The sequence below is a fragment of the Trachypithecus francoisi genome, unplaced genomic scaffold (assembly GCF_009764315.1).
Source record: "Trachypithecus francoisi isolate TF-2019V2 unplaced genomic scaffold, Tfra_2.0 Lachesis_group10, whole genome shotgun sequence".
Lineage (NCBI taxonomy): Eukaryota > Metazoa > Chordata > Mammalia > Primates > Cercopithecidae > Trachypithecus > Trachypithecus francoisi.
In genome coordinates, this window is record NW_022681455.1 from 36,472,186 (window position 1) to 36,491,627 (window position 19,442).

A 19,442-nucleotide genomic window follows, 5' to 3' on the forward strand; every position below is an offset into this window, starting at 1 on the left:
ATTATGCCATACATATTTAATAGATAACGGCCTCCCTCTCCTGCATGCCTTCTAGTTAATAGCCTTTGAAGCTACTTTGACTATTTTTCCCATTTCCATGTGACAGACTTTCACATATTTTAGGCAGCATCTTTGTTTTTTCTTTAGGCTAAACATTCCACATTTCCTTAACTATTCTCATATAGTATGCCCTCTAAGCAACAGAATTAAGAGGACTAGGGTAGCCATGCCTTGGCAGGATTTTTGTTCTATAGTATTGTTGCCAGCAACAACAGGCTCCTGAACTAGTTAGAGGCTTCTCTCGTTTCCATTAGAAGGGATAGAATTCTTGTTACTTCTCAGATTAGTTCCTTCTAGAGACAAGACCTACTATCTGACTAAAAAGAAGTGAACATGTAGGTGACTGGGGCTGGGAGAGCATGGGGCAGGGACTGGTCACTTTCCATATATTTTCTATGCTGTGATTTTGGGAGAAAACTGATGTGGTTACGAAGGAGAAAGTGTGGACAGCAGAGTGAGCACAATGTGTTAGTCATGAGAATGGCCTTTTTCTGTTGCAGGTTACCCTACCTGTAAAGAAAAAATTAAGAGAAGGCCTGGTGGCCGGTCTGAAGTCATCTATAATTACGTACAACGCCCCTTCATCCAGATGTCATGGGAAAAGGAAGAAGGGAAGAGTCGCCATGTGGATTTCCAGTGTGTTCGAAGCAAATCCCTCACGAATCTGGTAGCTGCTGGAGATGATGTCTTGGAGGACCATGAAATATTAATGCATCACCCACCCCAAGTGGATGAACTTGACCGGCTAAATGCCCCACTTTCTCAGATGGCTTCTAACGACTTTCAGGATTAGGGCCAGCTGTGGGTCTACCCCTTGTGGGAGCCCGTCTCACCTAGGATGCCTGCAGCCAGCCCTCCCTCATGATTTGTGTCACCCTGAGTAGGAGACATGCTTCTCCCCTATCCTTTTCCTTTCTCCCATAATTAACATGTGTCCTTTTCAGTAAGTTTGTGCCTCTGTCAGGGGATGAAGAAGTACTCAAATTAGCTACCATCTTTGCAGCAGCCCTGGTAACTTGAAAAATTTCGGTCTGGTGCTGTTCACTGAGTCTTTGTGTAACGGCAAAAGCAGGAAAGGAAGTCAAGACTGTTGCCTCGTGTTTAGCAAAGCAGTCCTTATCCTTTATACTCTGTTCTTGGGTTTTGTTTTTGTTTTGTTTTATACCAGGCAAATTGCTTCGTAGCAAAGGGACCAAACTTAAAAGGTGACAATCTCTAACTTTTAAAAACAGGCACCAATCAGATGCTCATTAGAGGTTAATGAAGATTTGGGCCTCTGCACCCAAATTGCATCTGGAAAGAACTAGGGTCTCGTTCAGAATGTCCAAAAGGAAATTCCTAAGAGGTTAAATTCAGATTTGCGTCTCATTAACGCAGTGAACAATTCAAAACCACAGATTCTTTGGCAGGAAGGATAATGGAATAACAATGTTGATGACACCTTTTTAGCTTCAAGGTTTTGGAGTCTAAAAACAAATGGATGATTCATTTAGAATGAAACTCACAACACAAGTAGAAGAACCTCCAAATCAGGCCAATTGGGTTATCCTGGCTTGGAATCTGGTGTGAAACCATAGGTCTTAACACTCTGGAGCAGCACATTGCTGTGGATGTGGCTAGGAGACCTTAGATATGGCTTAAAGGCTTTTAAGATGAGGACAGAAATTGCTCACAATTGCTCAGTTTCTCAACAGAAAGACTTGTAAGAGTGCCAGCATGGGGTGTATGGAGTGAAGCTGGGTGGGAAGCATCATCTGCACAGTCGCTGTCCTAGCAGGATTTTTCTCTATCTTTTCATACCATGGGATTTTTGGATATCAGTGTATTCTGGTTCTTGAAATAGCCTAATAGAAATAGCCTAATAGCTGCTCACACATTGGGTAAGAAAATTATACTAATGTCATCCCTAAAGGAAGGGTGAGTTGAATGGAAATTAAGCCCAGTCATTTTATTTGATCTATCAGCTCTATTATCAGTGCATGATCACCCAGATCACCCTCCTCAGCCCCCACAGTGCTGAACCATCTTCCTTCCTCTTCTCCATGGCTATTAATAGTATGGCTAAATTTAGAGTCCAGAGCCAGATATAAGTATTTTGGGATTATCTCCCAGTTTGTGGTAGAAGCTGACTGGAATACAGGTTGAGTATCTCCTATCCAAAATGCTTGGGACCAGAAAGGTTTCAGGTTTCAGATTTTGGAATACTTAACAGTTAAGTACCCGAAATCTGAAAGGCTTTTGAACATCATGTCGGCACTCAAAACAAATAAGATTTTGGAGCACTTCAGATTTTGGATTTTTGGATTTGGGATGCTCATCCTGTGCAGGAGAGGCTACTCAATTCCATGTAATGACCTAGTCATAATCATCCAAAGATAAAAGCCGGGTAGATATTGAAAGCTCTTTCCAGGGCTGAAGAAGTGTTCTTATGTTCTCTACATGTGACTGGCATCACTGTGGAAATTAATACCGTTCTTCTCTAGGATGTAGTAAGTGGTTAAATTGAGCTATCCCCCACCAGATGACTATTGGCATCCATTTGCAAAGCCAATGGCCTAGATTAAGGGTTAGGATTATGTGTAGCTAGAAGGTAATTTTATTTCTATGAAATTAATTGGCTCATATTTGAGGTCAGGTTTGGCCTTGACCTTACATTTATACCCACTACCAGTTGACTAGCCCAGATAATTGTTAAATGGTGCTTCCTTTCTGCTTCTCAGTAGACTTTCATGCCATTACAAAGGAAATTTGAATTACCTAGTGTTTGTATATTCCATGATAAGTATGTATAACTTCTGTTTCACAGCTTAGGTATTGTTAACATTTAAGTGTAAACATGCCACAACACACACTTAAAAATGAAAACTAATTAGTTCTTGCTTAGGGAAAATATCAGGTATGAAGTATGGCATATACTTGACACTATTCTGTGTAACCCTTTACTTTGCTCAGGCTTTCCAGATTGAGGTCTTTTTTCCCCCAAATTAGGTTAACATGCATTTAACCCCAACCTGTGGGGTTTGAGTAAGCTGGAAATCTTTGACGGTAGGCTTTCTAGTGTCACGAGGTGGTGGTGACTGACGGAAAAGCTGGGATCACAGGTTCCTTCTGGTGGAGAGGAAAGTTTATGTCTATGCCCCTCCCATCACCCTCTACCTGGAGCTCACCCACGCCTGCTCCATTCCCAGGGGCAGGCCATTCTGCAAAAGCAGGACCTCTCAGTCCTGACAGAAACAAGGGCTGGATTGAGGTCACCCCCTTCATAGTTGGTTACTGGTCAGATGGGTAAGAGGCATTTCTAACTGTAAAAAGGTGGAACTTGGGTTTGGTGTTTTCTTCTAAGTGCCTAAATAAAGCAAGCCAGGCTGTTGACAGAGAAACATTTTCATAAGAAAATGGTTTTAGCCAGAGTAATTGGCAAGCCGAGATTAACCCGAATCTGAAGTTTAGAATCTTGAGTTTGCATCTGCATCATACCATGCTGTTTCGATGAGGAAACATTTGCCACTGAGAAGTTGGAGGGCGGGCAAGATGACAGTGTTAAAGTGAGTCAGATCATCTAATGGTTTCCCCTAAGCCCTGGAAAGGCTTATAATGTATTGTTAACATTTGAGTGTTCTGAAGTTAAAAAGCAAGGGTTTTTGGCCAGGCCTGGTGGCTCACGACTGTAATCCCAGCACTTTGGGAGGCCAAGGCCGGCAAATCACTTAAGGTCAGGAGTTTGAGACCAGCCTGGCCAACACAGTGAAACCCCGTGTCTACTAAAAATACAAAAAAATCAGCTGGGTGTGGTGGCGAGCGCCTGTAGTCCCAGCTACTTGGGAGGCTGAGCAGGAGAATTGCTTGAACCCGGGAGGTGGAGGTTACAGCAAGCCAAGATCGTGCCACTGCACTCCAGCCTGGGCAACAGAGCAAGACACTCTCTCAAAAAAGAAAGAAAGAAAAAAAAAAGGTTTTGGCTGGGTGCAGTGGCTCATGCCAGTAATCCCAGCACTTTGGGAGGCCAAGGTGGGAGGATCACTTGAGGTCAGGAGTTTTGAGACTGGACTGGGCAACATAAAAAAATAGCCAGGCATGGACATGCCTGTAGTCCCAGCTACTCAAGAGGCTGAGGCAGGATGACTCCTTGAGCTCAGGAGGATGAGGCTGCAGTGAGACATGATGACGCCACTGCACTCCAGCCTGGATGGCAGAGCAAGACCCTGTCTCAACATTTTAAGTCAAGGGTTTGTAGTAATGTATTCAATGCCACTTCTTGCCATCACTTTGCAATTGTTGAAATGGGTATACTGAGCTCAGAAAGCAAATCTGATGCCTTCATGGGAGACGGAGCCATATTTGTGTTCTGGGTGGGATCACTAGTGCAGGAGAACATTACATTTTCTTCTGAAGGCAAAATGCTTGTAGGTTTTGCCTCTTTACTTTGTATTTACTTTTAAAATTGCACTTGTTCACCTACCAGTGTTTACGAAATCCTGTATTTGGGATGCTTTTTCTATAATAAAATATTATCATTTGAGTGTCTTTTTTTTTTTTTAGCAGAAAGTAAAATTAGAAATGAAGATGTTGGGCTGGGCGCGGTGTTTCATGCCTGTAATCCCAGCACTTTGGGAGGCCAAACGGGTGGATCACTTGAGGTCAGGAGTTCAAGACCAGCCTGGCCAAGATGGCAAAACCCTCTCTCTCCTAAAAATACAAAAATTAGCCAGGCGTGGTGGCACATGCCTGTAGTCCCAGGTACTGGGGAGGCTGAGGCAGGAGAATCACTTGAACCTGTGAGGCAGAGGCTGCAGTGAGCCAAGACTGTGCCACTGCACTCCAGCCTGGGTGACAGAGTGAGACTCTGTCTTAAAAAAACAAAAGTAGGTGGGTCTCTGAGGACTTTACTAAGGTGGTAGTTGAAGCCACAGTATGGAGATCACCAAGAGATCACATGACTGAAGACGGCAAAGGCACCAGCACCAACATTTAAGTGTTGTGGAACTAGTAAGGAAGTCAGGGAGATGGAAGGAGAGTTTGTTTGTTTTAAAGGTTAACAGTGTGAATGCAGCAGATCAAGATGAGGACTGAAGGGAACCCAATGGATATGGCAGAACACCAGTGACTAGAGGAGTGATAACAAATACAAGCATGTTTTACACAGCAGATAATTAATACTAACATTTCACACATGGGGCAGAGACCAGATGAGCATGAATTAAAGTGGAGAAGTGAGAAACAAAGTAAAAGTGACTGCAGAGTATTCCTTATGCTCTTCACAAAAGTAATACCTATTCATAGATCCATGCCTCCACCACAACACAGGAGCATAACGACCAGCCTACAAAACCCTGGACTGCTCACTTGTTTTCCTTTTGCTAAATCACTGCTGCCTAAATAAAAACATCTCTAGGATGCTTCACTAAGCTACTCAGAACTCTGGGTTGGCTTGTCATCACTGTCACATCAACACTAATGTAAATAAGGTGATGCTACATTCCATTAAGCCACTTGGAGGGAATTCTTTCAAACTGATCTGCAATTCAGAACCACGGTGAGCTCCCTGTTGCCTCACCAGACTGCCTGGAACTGAGCTCTGTACGTCACAGACGCTTGAATGTTGCTTGGGCAAAGTGTCTTATCTCTGAAAACGTGCGTGAAAAAGCATCACGGAGGCCGTTTTTGTCAGTGTTGGCTTTGATGGATCATTCCAGAGAAATATGCTCTGTAGGAAATGAAAATATCATTCACTGAATCCTTCTGAATTCAATTAAAAACACCACTTGGGTTACACAGAAGCCAAGGAGAACCAGGACAAGGCGATCTAAAAAAGTGCCTTCCAAGGAAGTAAGTCTGACAAAGAGCATTACCTACTGATGGCAGAGGGGGACTCCTATTAGGCCATATAGATGAGTTTTCAAATTGGCAATCTGTTTTGCAGAATCTGAGTATTAATCCTGAAGCAACTCATGTGAATCTTACTTCTGACCTTTTGTTTTTTTTGAGGCAGTCCCACTCTGTCACCCAGGCTGGAGTGCAATGATGGCACGATCTCAGCTCATTGCAACCTCCACCTCCTAGGCTCAAGTGATTCTCCCACCTCAGACTCCTGAGCAGCCGGGACCACAGACACGTGCCACCACACTAATTTTTTGTATTTTTGGTAGAGGCAGGGTTTCGCCATGTTGCCCAGATTGGTCTTGAACTAACTGGGCTCAAGCGATTCACTCACTTCAGCCTCCCAAAGTGCCGGGATTAAAGCGTGAGCCATCATACCCAGCCCTTTGAAAGTAATTCTAAGAGCAACAATGGATTAAGCTGGTAACCACCCATCAACACTCAGAAAAGCAGCCTGGGTAATTGAGATGCAGGGGAGGGGAGTACGAAATAAATGCCAATCAACCAAGCCAACTAAAAAGAAACAGGTACTGAAGAAAATGGTGATGCACTCCTGAACTGGGAGACCGAATGATATGATTTTGGTTTCACTTTAGTATGCAATAGTTACATATTATTTTCTCACTCCCCCAATGAGAGTAGGAAACAGAATTTCTGTGAACAGGATCAACACTGAGCCAGTGTTGCCCAACATGTTTCTTAGGATTCATAAGCCTTAGAAAGACATTACCCATTTTGGCTGCATTTAGCTTTCTCTGCCTGCAATTTCTACTCTAGTTGGTCTTTGCCCCTCCCTTCTTGACTCCTTGAGGTGCTTTTCCCTACCCAGAAAGGGGCTAATAAGTGGGGCATATGGGACTCCTCCAGTACACAACATCTCAGAGACAGAACCCTGCTCTGATGGACACAGGGCTGAACAATTCCTTTTTTTTTTTTTTTTTTTTTTTGAGACGGAGTCCCGCTCTGTCACCCAGGCTGGAGTGCAATGACACGATCTCAGCTCACTGCAACCTCTGCCTCCCGGGTTCAAGCGATTCTCCTGCCTCAGCCTCCTGAGTAGCTGAGACTACAGGCTCGTGCCACCATGCCCAGCTAATTTTTGTATTTTTAGTAGAGACGGGATTTCACTGTGTTAGCCAGGATGGTCTAGATTTTCTGACCTTGTGATCCCCCTGCCTCGGCCTCCCAAAGTCCTAGAATTACAGGTATGAGCCACCGCACCTGGCCAACATTTCCATCTTATGAGCTCATGAGATTCCTGGTTGACTGCAGGCTGGGAAAAAATGGGGCTAGGCTGTAAAGGGCTGTACAAAAGGTCCACCAGATGACAGCACTTTTGTCAGGATGTGCCCTTGGCCTTACTGTGAGGGGAGGGCCCACTGCCCTGCAACACTGAGGTGGGTGGAAGAAGCACATGCAGTCGGGGCAAGAGAAGTCTCTTCATATGCACAGTGATTCAGGAGACTAGCTCCCTAAGAACAAAAGTCAGTCCCAGCTTCCCTGAGATGGAAAAGCACTTTGCATGAAGATGGTGATACAGTTTTGAAATTAACACTTGAAATTAGGCGTTCTAATGGTTTGTGGACAAAGGGGTTAGTTAAAAGCAGCCACCAGCACTCTGCCTCTAAGTTATATGCCACTATTTGCTTTAAATCACATCACAATCCCTTCTTGGCCTTTTTGCTAAGATCAAATGCAGTATCTGTTCTTATCAGTTTAATAAATCACATCACATATTTCCACTACTGTTTTCACACAGTTTATTCATAAGTTTAAAAGTTAAAATGTGGGCATTTTCCCCTAAAACAAATCATCCCCTGCCACTCCCCCACACAAAGACTCTCCCAACACTGCAGTTACTTCTCTTTACCCAGGCTTACTACACATTCTTGCAAAACACACAGGAGTCAACACCCCAACTATTTGGTAATACAAAGAGACTACAAAGTTACACAAAAGAATCTCATTTACTTCCTTTTCACTAGCAGGCTATGAATGAAAGACTGAGAGGCAAACACATCACCTTCATCCAGAGTTGAGACTTCCCTAACCTTTTTTCTTCCTCTAAGAGGTTAAAACCCAAAGCAGTTTCACTGACAACCGTAACTCTGATATTCCATTTTTCTCTTCTGAATGGCTAAGCTAGGACATACTTTCCTTTCAAAACTGATCTTCACAACCTCATTACTGGCAGAAAGCAGGCTCCCAGCTGCAGCTTGGCCACAATGCTCTGCAGCAGGCAAAGTTCCCACACAGGTGCAAATGATGCTTTAAGAGTTATCAAAACGTTTTAAAAAATAATACATTAATATGGAGCCTCCACATTTTTCTGACAAAATTCCTCTAAAGGTGGTGGCAGCTGTGAAACAGAAGGCACTTTGTGCTATACAATTCAGAGGGTCTCTCATGAGAGAACGCCACAGCAGAGAGACCCAATCCGCCTAAGTTGCAGGCGACCCTTTAGGGTGGGGAGGAGTATCCCCCAGGAAGGCATCTGCAAAGGAAAAAATTGTAATCATGATTCCAAGGCAAAATGGCTACTTAAAGTTGAGAGAGAAGAAATACCAAGAGAGAAGACAAAACATGGTTGCGCCAAGGACTGAGGAGTGAGCTTTACAAGGACTTGTCAGCTGGCTCTACTTCTATTGGGCTGGTTCCTTTACCATTTCCAAAGAGGTTCTGGAGACCTTGCAGGAACAGGAAAAGCACCTTAGCCAAGAGGGTTCCAGGCCTCCTGCCTAGGCCTGGGGTCTCTTTGTTAAGTTCCCAGGAATAAACTGAGTTCCCGTTGGCAGCACGTGCAGGTATTGCTGGTCCACGGCAACAACTGTCTTAGGGATTTTCTGGTACAGCCGTGAAGAGAACGTGAGGGTTTTCCATATAATCCGGGATTCCTTGGCAATGCCCAAAGACTTTCTGGGCCTTCTAAGAGCAACAATGGATCAAGCTGGTAACCCCCATCAACACTCAGAAAAGCAGCATGGATATTTTAGATGGGGGACAGGGAGGAGATAAATCAATGGATTGACAGTCTTTATCTTAGTACCATAAATAAAGTGCACCATGAATGGAGGCTATAAGCCACTCGCCTGAGGCTGAGGTATGGGTAGAAACTACCATCACCACCCTCAGGGTGGTGGATCATTTCCTTCAGCCAGAATCCTGGCTGCTGAGACTGTCTTTATTGCTTTATTTCCTTAGTACTATGGAACTTTTAGCTATAAAGGAAATACTTGGTGGGCTTGGCAGAGAGCGTGTCACAAAATCACAGGAATTGGCTGATATTCGATGACTATACAAGACAATCTCAATAATGTTGGATGATGGCTGTTTTTCCCCTTCATTCTGATGAACTTAGGAAAACTCAAGTTGTTTTTAAAACACCTACCAAATTGGCTCATGATGCTTCGAAAGAAGCAGGATAGCTGTTTATGGCCGATGCAGTAGAAATGGTTGTCTTTGTTTACAGTTTTTCAGATGCATTATGGAAGAAAATCCTCTTACTATCACATTTCAGGAGACTTTACTATGACATACTGGTGGGTTCCATCAACTTCTTGGAAGCTCTTCAAGAGTGTGAGAGGAAAAGCATGATGTTGCACAAAGAACTCTGTTCCATGTAGGATTCCATGGCAAGAGAATTATTTTGCTGCTTTCATGTAGGAAGGTATTGCTCCCCTTGCAGTCAGGCCCTCAAAGCGCTTGTACGTGTAATTGATGAAGACCCAGTCTTTGTTCTTGTAGTCAGTCTCAGGGTGATTACTTGTGGCCACTGGGAAAGAAATAGATGTGAGAGTTGATTCACTGCTTTACCTCCAAAGGACTACTCACGGTGCTGAGGACGGCGCTCTGAAGAACATACCAGTTTCTATTTGGCAAAGCTTATTTTTCACTCTATGAATACTCTTTTTTTTTTTTTTTTTTGAGACAGAGTCTCGCTCTGTCGCCAGGTTGGAATGCAGTGGCACGATCTCGGCTCACTGCAACTTCTGCCTCCTGGGTTCAAGCGATTCTCCTGCCTCAGCCTGTCAAGAAGCTGATACTACAGGCATGCACCACCACACCCAGCTAATTTTTGTATTTTTAGTAGAGATGAGGTTTCACCATGTTGGCCAGGATAGTCTTGATCTCTTGACCTCGTGATCTGCCCACCTCGGCCTCCCAAAGTGCTGGGATTTCAGGCGTGAGCCACCGTGCCTGGCCTCACTCAATGAATTTTCTACATATTCTTGCTAATGTTCTTTAAATCTCGTATTTCTCCACAAATTTTTTAATGTTTTATTTTCCCATTCCTATAATTTCAGATTACCTAACACTTAGTAAATAACAAAGGAACAGATTTTTGTAACTTACCCAGTTGAGCAGTCTAAACATGGGAGCTGATATTCATTTTCCATTCACCAAGGTTTTACCACTACCTAGCATTAGAACTGGAAAAGTACTTACAAAGAACCTGAAGAACTGAAGTTTCTCTCCATGTTCACTACCCTGACTTGTAAACATCATCCCAAAATTGGGGGTAAATAATGTGCTTATAAGGCAGCAGGAGACAATGCTGGTGGTGTTACCTGTTGGCTTAAGAATATCAGATTCTGGAAACTCATCGAAGTTTGAAGTATCATCAATGCTTTTGATTTCAATAGATATTGCAGCAGGTCTCTCTCTGCCAAGAATACACATGCCAAAAATTACTAAGTTAGTAATCATATGGATCATACCACTCAAGTCTTTCTACAAAAAAGACCCCTGGTCTGACATGAGAAGACTCTTCACTGGCAGGCAGCATTTACTTTCTCTGAAAAACTTACAAAAACTGACCAACCAAGCCAACTGACTGTACCCAAAGTAAATTATGATTTAAAAAAAAACTCAATCATTCACAGCTAGAAAGAAAGACAAGAATAACTAAAACTTGAAGTTAGTGCAACTCCCCCAATGGCCTGTCCTGTCTACTAAAAAGGGAAACTGAGCCTCTAAATGTCCCCTTGTGTAGGGCTCTGCCCTTCCTCTACTGGAGGTGCCAACGAGTAGGATAGCTAAAAAAGTGGCAAAGGTAAAAAATTACAAGCAGCACATCAGAACACAATTATAAAATAAATGAAAACTTCTCCACCTTCTGTTTAATAACCAATGACTGCTGAATGAGAAGGTCTGGACTACAGCAGGTGGTCTAGGCTCTCACGGCTGTTGGCCGTAGTCTACAACCCCCACCATAAAAATTTTCACTCTCCCCTTTCCCTCTCCACTTCCACCCCTCCAATCTTTCCTCCACTCCTTTCTCCCTTCTCTATGTTCCAGTGATACCTTCCACCCTGTGGGCAGGAACAGGCCTGCTGGTGGGCCCTAAGAGGTTGCTGAGTTCTAGGTAAAGGGTAATACACTTCCTAGATGCTCCCTCCACCATAAAAAACAAAGTTCACTTCACTTTGTAAATAACTGCTAGATTCAATATATTCCATGTCACATGGCTGACAAAAAACCCAACGCCCAATCACCATGAATGAAAATCAGGAAAAGATCCTAAATCTCTAAGAAGCTCTCTTCCCTTACTTGGCTTGCCAATGATGGTCCTTCCAAATTATTATTAAGTAAACTAGAGACTTTCTGAAATAACTTTGAAAGTGTTTATATGGATATACCTGATATGTTCCCAGTCAACGCCTTCAAAAAAAGAGTTACTTTTTATTTCCTCAACTCCAGGAGCTCCAATTCTATGTTCCCATTCACAGCAGAATCTGGAAAAGACAGAGGCCTTTCAGCACACCTCAAGCAGTCTCTTCAGAAAAAGAAAAACTTTTTTTTTTTTGAGACAAGGTCTCACTCTGTCACCCAGGCTGGAGTGCAGTAGCACAATCAAGGCTCACTGCAGCTTCAACTTCCTGGGCTCAAGTGATCCTCCCATCTCAGCCTCCCAAGTAGCTGGGACCACAGGTTCCACCATGCTCAGCCAATTTATTTTTTTAGACGTGGGTTTTTGCTGTGTTGTCCAGGCCAGTCTCAAATTCCTGGGCTCAAGTGATCCCCCTGCCTCAGCCTCCCAAAATGCTAGGATTATAGGCGTGAGCCACCATGCACAGCCTTTTTATTCATTTAAAGAGAGGAACAGGAGGAAATAGAAAGTAGATTCAGGAGATAACAACAGTTTTAAAAAAAAATGGAATTATTCATATAAAAAGCTGAGAAAGAAGGTGGAGGGATGTTCTCTAATACCTCAAAATTAGATCCTTGGCCTTCTCAGAGATGGGAACTTCCGGAGGAAAAGTCAAAGTTTCTTTCCAGTTCATCACCTTCTTGTATGTCTCTTGAGGGGTCTCAGAACAGAAAGGTGGGTAGCCTGTAATAAAAAGGAACTTCGGAGCTTTTACACTCCAGAACTTTGAATCTGACCAAGATTACTCTCCTTAATACAATTCTATATGTCTTTTTTTTTTTTTTTTTTTTTGAGACAGGGTCTCACTCTGTTACCTAGGCTGAGTGCAGTGGTGCAATCATGGTTCACTGCAGCCTTGAATTCCTGCCTCAGCCTCCCTAGTAGGTGGGACTACAGAAGAGCACCACCACACCCAGCTGATTTTTTATTTTTCTTTTGTAAAGACAGAGTCTCGCTATGTTGACCAGGCTTGTTTTGAACTCCTGGGTTTAAGCGATCCTACCGCCTCGACCTCCCAAAGTGCTGGGATTACAGGCATAAGCCACTGTGCCCGGCCCGATTCTGTATGTCTTTATTGACTACTGGATTACTCTGTATGGCCATGCCTCCATGACATAGACAGGATTTCCACTTATCCCAGAAAATATCTAAACCTATTTTTCATTTTCCCCCAAACTCCCAGACCCAAAGTGAAATCATGCTTCTGGTACCACTAGGAAGTCAGCTAATAGGCAGAGCTGGGAAAAGAAAGGAGGACATAAATAGAATTGCAGGTGTGGGAATCACCATGCCCAAAGAAGAAATGAAAGGATGAAACAATATCATTCCAGAAATACCCTTATATGGGTAAAGTACCAAATAATGTGAATAAGAAAAAAGCATAGATTTTAAAAAGGACCACCATGCGTCTTTTTGAGAACTACAGGCAAGAAGACAAACACGCACACACCCCATCACCCCATCTTCCCTCCAGATGGTGTGCGCCCACCTCCACAGGCATTGTTCCCATGTTCCTGAAGCCAAAGCAGGCAGATAGACTCACTCGGAACCAACAAGGATATACTTGCTCACTGGCATATGACCACCCCCACAGATGCATCCCATAAACACAGAGATACACCAATACAATAAGAGGGAGAGAGGCCACAGGGTCCCATGATTTGAAAGCTTTGACAGAGGAAGGGGGCAGCATATTAGAAAAGTGAGGCAACGCCCAGTTAAAATGCTCTGCATACAACGGATGTTAATAAGTGCTAGTGACTGAAAGAGCTTCCAGATGGAGAAGATGAAGGTATAAGAGAAAGAAAAACATAAAAAATGATCAATAAAGCAATTGCAGGATGCCAGTAAGCCTAAGAATGGAGTGGGATACATCTTACTGAAAGCGTTGTCATCTGTCTAAAACAATTCACTTTGAAAGACAAGTGGGGAAATCACTTAGATCACTGCCAATCGAAACAGAGGCTGATATCAATGTAGAATTCTGTCACGGATGCACAGAAAAAGTCCTCTGAAACCATGCAACTTACCGATGAGCATCTCATACATGATCACCCCAAGCGACCACCAATCACAGAGCTTGTTGTACCCGGTCTGCATGAACACCTCAGGAGCAATGTAGTCAGGAGTGCCTACTGTGGAGAAGGCCTGAAACATGGACCACACATCAGGGAGGCCCAGCCAGGCAGGAGGTGCCCAGAGTTCTGTTCTAGAAACCAAAGGCTATGAATACCACCAGAAGCTACCCCCAAGCTAAATACGCGGGACTGCCCAGTAGCTTAACGGCAAGCTTGATTTGCCAAAGCCCTTTCCAAAATGAACAAGAAAGCTTTGTTAATGAGGTGGGAGACCTTTCTTAACTATCAGTCACTACGGCGAAGGCATCTCTGTCATAATAACTAATATTACAATTCTCTGAGCACCCATTAAGTACCAGGCTCTGTACTTTATATATAGAGTTATATATACATATATATAAAATTTCATATACATGAGTTCATTTAATCCCGACAAAACTTTTCCAAGGAGGACCTTATTAGCCTAACTTTGCAGATACAATTTGATGCTCAAAATGGCTTTGCCCAAGACCCCAGAACTAGTTAGGTGGTAGAGCCCAGTTTAGGGATTAAATATCTGGCCGGGTGCAGTGGCTCACGCCTGTAATCCCAGCACTTTGAGAGGCTGAAAGGTGGGTGGATCATGAGGTCAAGAGATCGAGACCATCCTGGCCAACATGGTGAAACCCAGTCTCTACTAAAAATACAAAAATTAGCTGGGCATGGTGGGGTGCACCTGTAGTACAAGCTTATCGAAAGGCTGAGGCAGGAGAATCACTTGAACCCAGGAGGCAGAAGTTGCAGTCAGCTGAGATCGTGCCACTGCACTCCAGCCTGGTGACAGAATGAGACTCTGTCTCAAAAAAAAAAAAAAAAGGTAGAAATTATAATATCTTACTCCATCCCTCTTTCTATGATACACATTCTTTGATTTGACACAATCATAAAGGGAAGCTTTATGATCAAAAGCTAAAGTTATATCCTATAAGTTAATGTTTATAAATACCTATTTACCAAACTTAATTATGTTTGTACATAGTTCTTGGAGGACTGTTCTCTTTTTCTAAGAGAGGGGGGTCTCCCTTTGTAGCCCAGGCTGGAGTGCAGTGGCACAATGATAGTTCACCTCAAACTCCTAGGCTCAAGAGATCTTCCCATGTCAGTCACTAGAGTAGCTATGACCATAGGTGCATGCCACCACACCTGGCTAATTTTTAAATTTTTTTGTAGAGATGGGGTTTTGCCATCTTGCCCAGACTCCTAGGCCCAAGTGATCCTCCCACCTCAGCCTCCCAAAGTGCTGGGATTATAGGTGTAAGCCACCATACTCGACCAAGAGAAACATTTTCTGCATTCCAGTATTCTACTCTAACATACCAGGACTGCAAAATAAGAGGAGAAAGTACAATCAAAGCCTCCTAATGTACTTAACATCTGAGGGCTTACCATGTGTAAGGCTCTGATCTAGGTGCTTTAAATATTATATATTACATAAATTTTAAAATTACAGTTATATTGTTTTTTAAAACATTATGAAATATTACAAACATATACAAAAAAGGAACAGACAATACAGACCCATTACTCATATTAAAGAGATTAATAAATTGCCATATTTGTCTCAGATCACTTGTCTTTTTTTTTTTTTTTTGAGATGAACCACACCTGGCTAATTTTTTGTATTTTTAGTAGAGACAGGGTTTCACCACATTGGCCAGGCTGGTCACGAACTCCTGACCTCAAGTGATCCACCCGCCTCCGCCTCCCAAAGTGCTGGGATTACAGGCGTGAGCTGCCGCACCCGGCCCTGTTTGTCTTAACATTAGTTTTGAGATTTATTCATGTAGTTCACTCTAGTTGACTCACTTCTCGGCTGTATGCTATACTGTTATATAAATTAATCACAATAGTTTTTATCCCTTCTTCTGTAATGGACAGTTACATTGCTTCCAGTATTTCACTATGACAAGTAACTCCTGAATAAACATTCTTGTAATACCTTCTTGGGCATTGTGCAAGCATTTCTCTAGAGTATAAACTAGAATATTGCTGAGCCTTGGGTTATAAGCATCTAAACTTGAGGTATCTTCCATGTCCTCCAAAGTAGTTAGTCCCTATTTAAACCAATCCTGGTGGGGATTAGCTTCTGGTGCTCCACATCTCACCAAGACTTGGCTTTGTCAGATTTTTTATTTTTATTTTTACCAATTTGATGAATATGAAATGGGATCTTTTTTTCTTTTTAAGCGATGGGATCTTGCTCTGTCACCCAGGCTGGAGTGCAGTGGTATGATCATAGTTCACTGCAGCCTTGAAATCCTGGCCTCAAGGGATTTTCCTGCCTCAGCCTCCTGAGTAGCTGGGACTGTAGGGATGTGCCAGCATGGCTGGGATCTTGTTTTAATTTGCATTTACTTTATTTCAAGTAGGGCTGAGCACACACTCGTATTTTAATTAGCCATCCAGGTTTTTACTATGAATTCCTGTTCAGATCCTTTGTCCACTAGTATTTGCTTAAGTTGTGTTGTCTTTTTTCTTATTGACTCATAGGAATTCTTTATGAATTCAGGACATTAATCTGCTTAAGATATTTGTATACTGCAAACATCTTCTCTCAGATTGAGGCTTGTTATTTTTATTGTGATTTTTTTTTTTAATGAAGTAGTATTTGTTACCAAAATATGTCACATACATACATGTGTTAATTATATACATTATCAAATTATAATGCATAATCATGAAAATGAATACCCACGAGTTCAACTGAAGAACCAAGTAATAACAATATTATTAAAGCTAAACATGTACTCCTCCCCGTCTCTCCTGCTTCTCTTAATCACTATGCCGAATTTCACGTTTTGTCACTCCTTTGCTTTTAAAAAGAATTTTGCCAGGTATCTCTCTAAATGATATTTTATTTTTGAGCTTTATTAAAATGGTACCATTCTATATACAGTCTTCTGTTATTAGATTCTTCCTCTCAACTTTATGTTTCTAAAATTGATTCACGCTGTCACACGTAGCTGTAGTTCAATTATTTTTACTGCTGCAAAATATTCTATTCCAGAATGTAACTATTTTCCTGTGGATGGACACTGGGTTATTCCCAGTCTTTTGCTATTATGAAAATGCAATAAACATTCTTCTGCATGTCTCCTGGTTCACATGTGCAATTTCTCCAGGGCTTATGACTGGGGTAGAATTGCAGCGCTGTAGGGTGTACACACGAACTCTGAAAGGTAATTTCAAAGCAGCTGTACCGTGTGGCTTGTCTTTTCATTTCTTTGTGTCTTTTGATATACAGAAGGCTTTTTTTCCTTAAAGTAGTAAAATAAACCAAATTTTTCCTTTATGAGCTGTACTTCTTGTATCTTATTTAAGAAATCCTTCTTTACTCTGAGGTCATAAAGATACTGCCTTTTATTTTCTTTAAAAATTTTTAAAGTTTAATTTCCCATCTAGAATTGACTTGCATATACCGTACGGTAGGGATCCATTTTTTCCATATAGCTAAGTGTATGCATGTGTGTATGTATATATACATGTATAATATATATTTAAATGCAGACATTAAATAACACAAATACCAGTGTTGTCTTTTGTCTTTAAGTTTTAAAGACTGAAACGTGGATTAGGCCTTCTCCAAGAATTTTCATTCTAATCATAAAGGTAAGAAATTACAAATATCCTTTAATTTAGAGATAAGGTTTACTCTACCAAAGATGAATGTAAATCTAAGCAGATCTTACTTGTTCAAAGATTTCCATGATAAAACCAGAGGTCTACTGCCAGAGGAAAAGAACTCCTTCAAGCTACCAATGCATTAACATAAAGACTCAAGAGTTATAAAATATAGCAAACAGCAGGCTCAAACCTGTGAAGGTAAAAGTATTGCTCTTATTCCAGAAACTAGAGTCTGCCGTAGGAGCTCACTCGTATTTTACCACGTTTTACCACACCGTCTGTACCAGGTGTGTCCTTTCCAATCTAAGGACTGCCCCCTTCCCAAACCTTTGTTGTTTTCCACACCAGGGTGTCCTCCAACTCCAACCTCATAAACCTGTACTCCAGTTTTTCCTTTTCTTGTCTGGGTATTTCAAGTGTCAATGAAAGCTGCAATCTGGAATAGCTCTGTCAGTTGTTAACAGTCATTTCAACCAAATGTGTTCTAACCTTATGATTTTGTGTCAGGGTTTTAAGAGAAATAAAAACATTTAATTTCCTAATCACTTCTGTAAATCCTACCCTAAAAAAATAAACTGACCAAGATTGGATGCCTATGTGTCTATTATATTTTATATCTGTGATTAACTTAAAGCTGACTCATTTTAATCAGGTACTGGGGCCTAAGGTTATATAGGACCACATAACAATTTAAAACATTACAATATTATTTAAGCAGCCAAGGAATGAAGCTAAAGCCTCTACTTTTTTTAGTGATTCCCAATGGACTAAAAAGTAATAGGCTGGGTAGGAATTACATATGCTAGGCTTAACCTAGAGCAGTAAATTTATATTAAGTATTAACGAATATCAATCTTCAGCTAGGTACTAGCTAAATGGGATCACTTAGAAAAGGTCAAAGTAACACAGTTAATTAACATTTAGAAGACTGAGAGGTGGCTTCATTTTCTTCAAGTTATGAAAAGAGATAATATGAGGATGACCTTAATTTACACTTTCCCATTTCTACTGCATATAGTATAAAAAGGCAAGAACCTTAATCATAGCATCAGGGCCTTAAGTTTATTGAGATTTTCAAAAATGTTTTTAACTATTAAATGACATTTAACTGCAAGCATGAAAATTGTGAAATTGCTTTCCTTATAGAACTACAGAAATGATTCCTCTAATCAGGACAAGACCCTTGGGTACACATCAAAGAGCACAAAGCTTGTCTTGGAATATAAGGGACAATTCAAGACACTTAAGCCTTATCCCCAAAATACTCGTTAGTACAGGAGCCAAAGGTTAAATGCTGGCCTGCTTGGAAAAAAAAAAAAAAGAAAGAAAGAAAGAAAAGAAAAGAACAGAAATCACAGATTCCTTACCTTCTGTTTCCAAAAAATAGATAAATATTAGTTGCCCAACAAAGCAGGAGCTATTATTTAAGACATAACCTCTTCAGTGGAAGTTCTCAACATTCACTGCACAGTAGAATCAGTCTTTTAAAAATCAGATACGATACGATACCCAGACTATATCCCAGACCAAATGAATCATAATCTCTGTGGGTGGAACCTGGACATCAACATGTTCTGAAGTTCCCCAAGTGATTCTGTTGTGCAGCCAAGGTTAAAAACTACTTCTCTGTGGAGAGACATAATAGAAGCACCTGACCAAATTCGTTCCTGACATTCTCTAATCCTCAACAAGATACATAAAATATTTTTCAACCACATACAGAATTCAGAAGTTTAAAGAGTAGCAGAGTTCCCAAGGAAGGGAGACTGTTTTGTAACTAACTGTACTAAACTGAAGATTTCCCAAGTAAATGTTGTCTGAGGCCCCACTGATGAGTGGGCTTCAAATAAATCAAAACGAATGCACAACTTTCCTTTGACTCTTTCTTAAACCATCTCATAGGTTTCCATTTTCACATGTAACTGACATCCACCTATTAGTGACTTACTAAGAGTGTTATTAAAGGTACTCTAGAGAACTGTAAATCAGTATTTCACTAGGAATTCTGACTGAAACACAGTATTTGGTAAACTTGCCAAGTTACTACCATGTATGTGGACAAACAGAAGTGCTGCCATTTCTAGACAATACATTTGCATGACCATCATTCCAAG

The 19,442-nt window shown here is 41.6% G+C and overlaps 2 protein-coding genes and 1 pseudogene across 7 annotated transcripts in view; 2 read left to right on the forward strand and 1 right to left on the reverse strand.

Moving 5' to 3' along the window:
- The window catches only part of KCTD20 (potassium channel tetramerization domain containing 20), a 54,708-nt gene extending 51,892 nt beyond the window's left edge, over positions 1-2,816 (forward strand). For all 5 annotated transcript variants that reach the window (XM_033216976.1, XM_033216978.1, XM_033216975.1 and 2 more), the window contains one exon: positions 561-2,816. In XM_033216976.1, the coding sequence (XP_033072867.1) occupies positions 561-853 (293 nt within the window). In that variant the 3' untranslated portion in view covers positions 854-2,816. The remainder of the gene's footprint in view (positions 1-560) is intronic.
- A 4,784-nt stretch (positions 2,817-7,600) lies between these two features.
- LOC117088949 lies at positions 7,601-7,736 on the forward strand (annotated as a pseudogene).
- STK38 (serine/threonine kinase 38) overlaps positions 7,681-19,442 on the reverse strand; it is a 54,878-nt gene continuing 43,116 nt past the window's right edge. For both annotated transcript variants that reach the window (XM_033216981.1, XM_033216982.1), the window contains exons 10-14: positions 13,618-13,735; positions 12,148-12,271; positions 11,577-11,672; positions 10,506-10,600; positions 7,681-9,709 (exon numbers count right to left, since the gene is read on the reverse strand). In XM_033216981.1, coding sequence (XP_033072872.1) covers positions 9,579-9,709; positions 10,506-10,600; positions 11,577-11,672; positions 12,148-12,271; positions 13,618-13,735 — 564 coding nt within the window. In that variant the 3' untranslated portion in view covers positions 7,681-9,578. The remainder of the gene's footprint in view (positions 9,710-10,505; positions 10,601-11,576; positions 11,673-12,147; positions 12,272-13,617; positions 13,736-19,442) is intronic.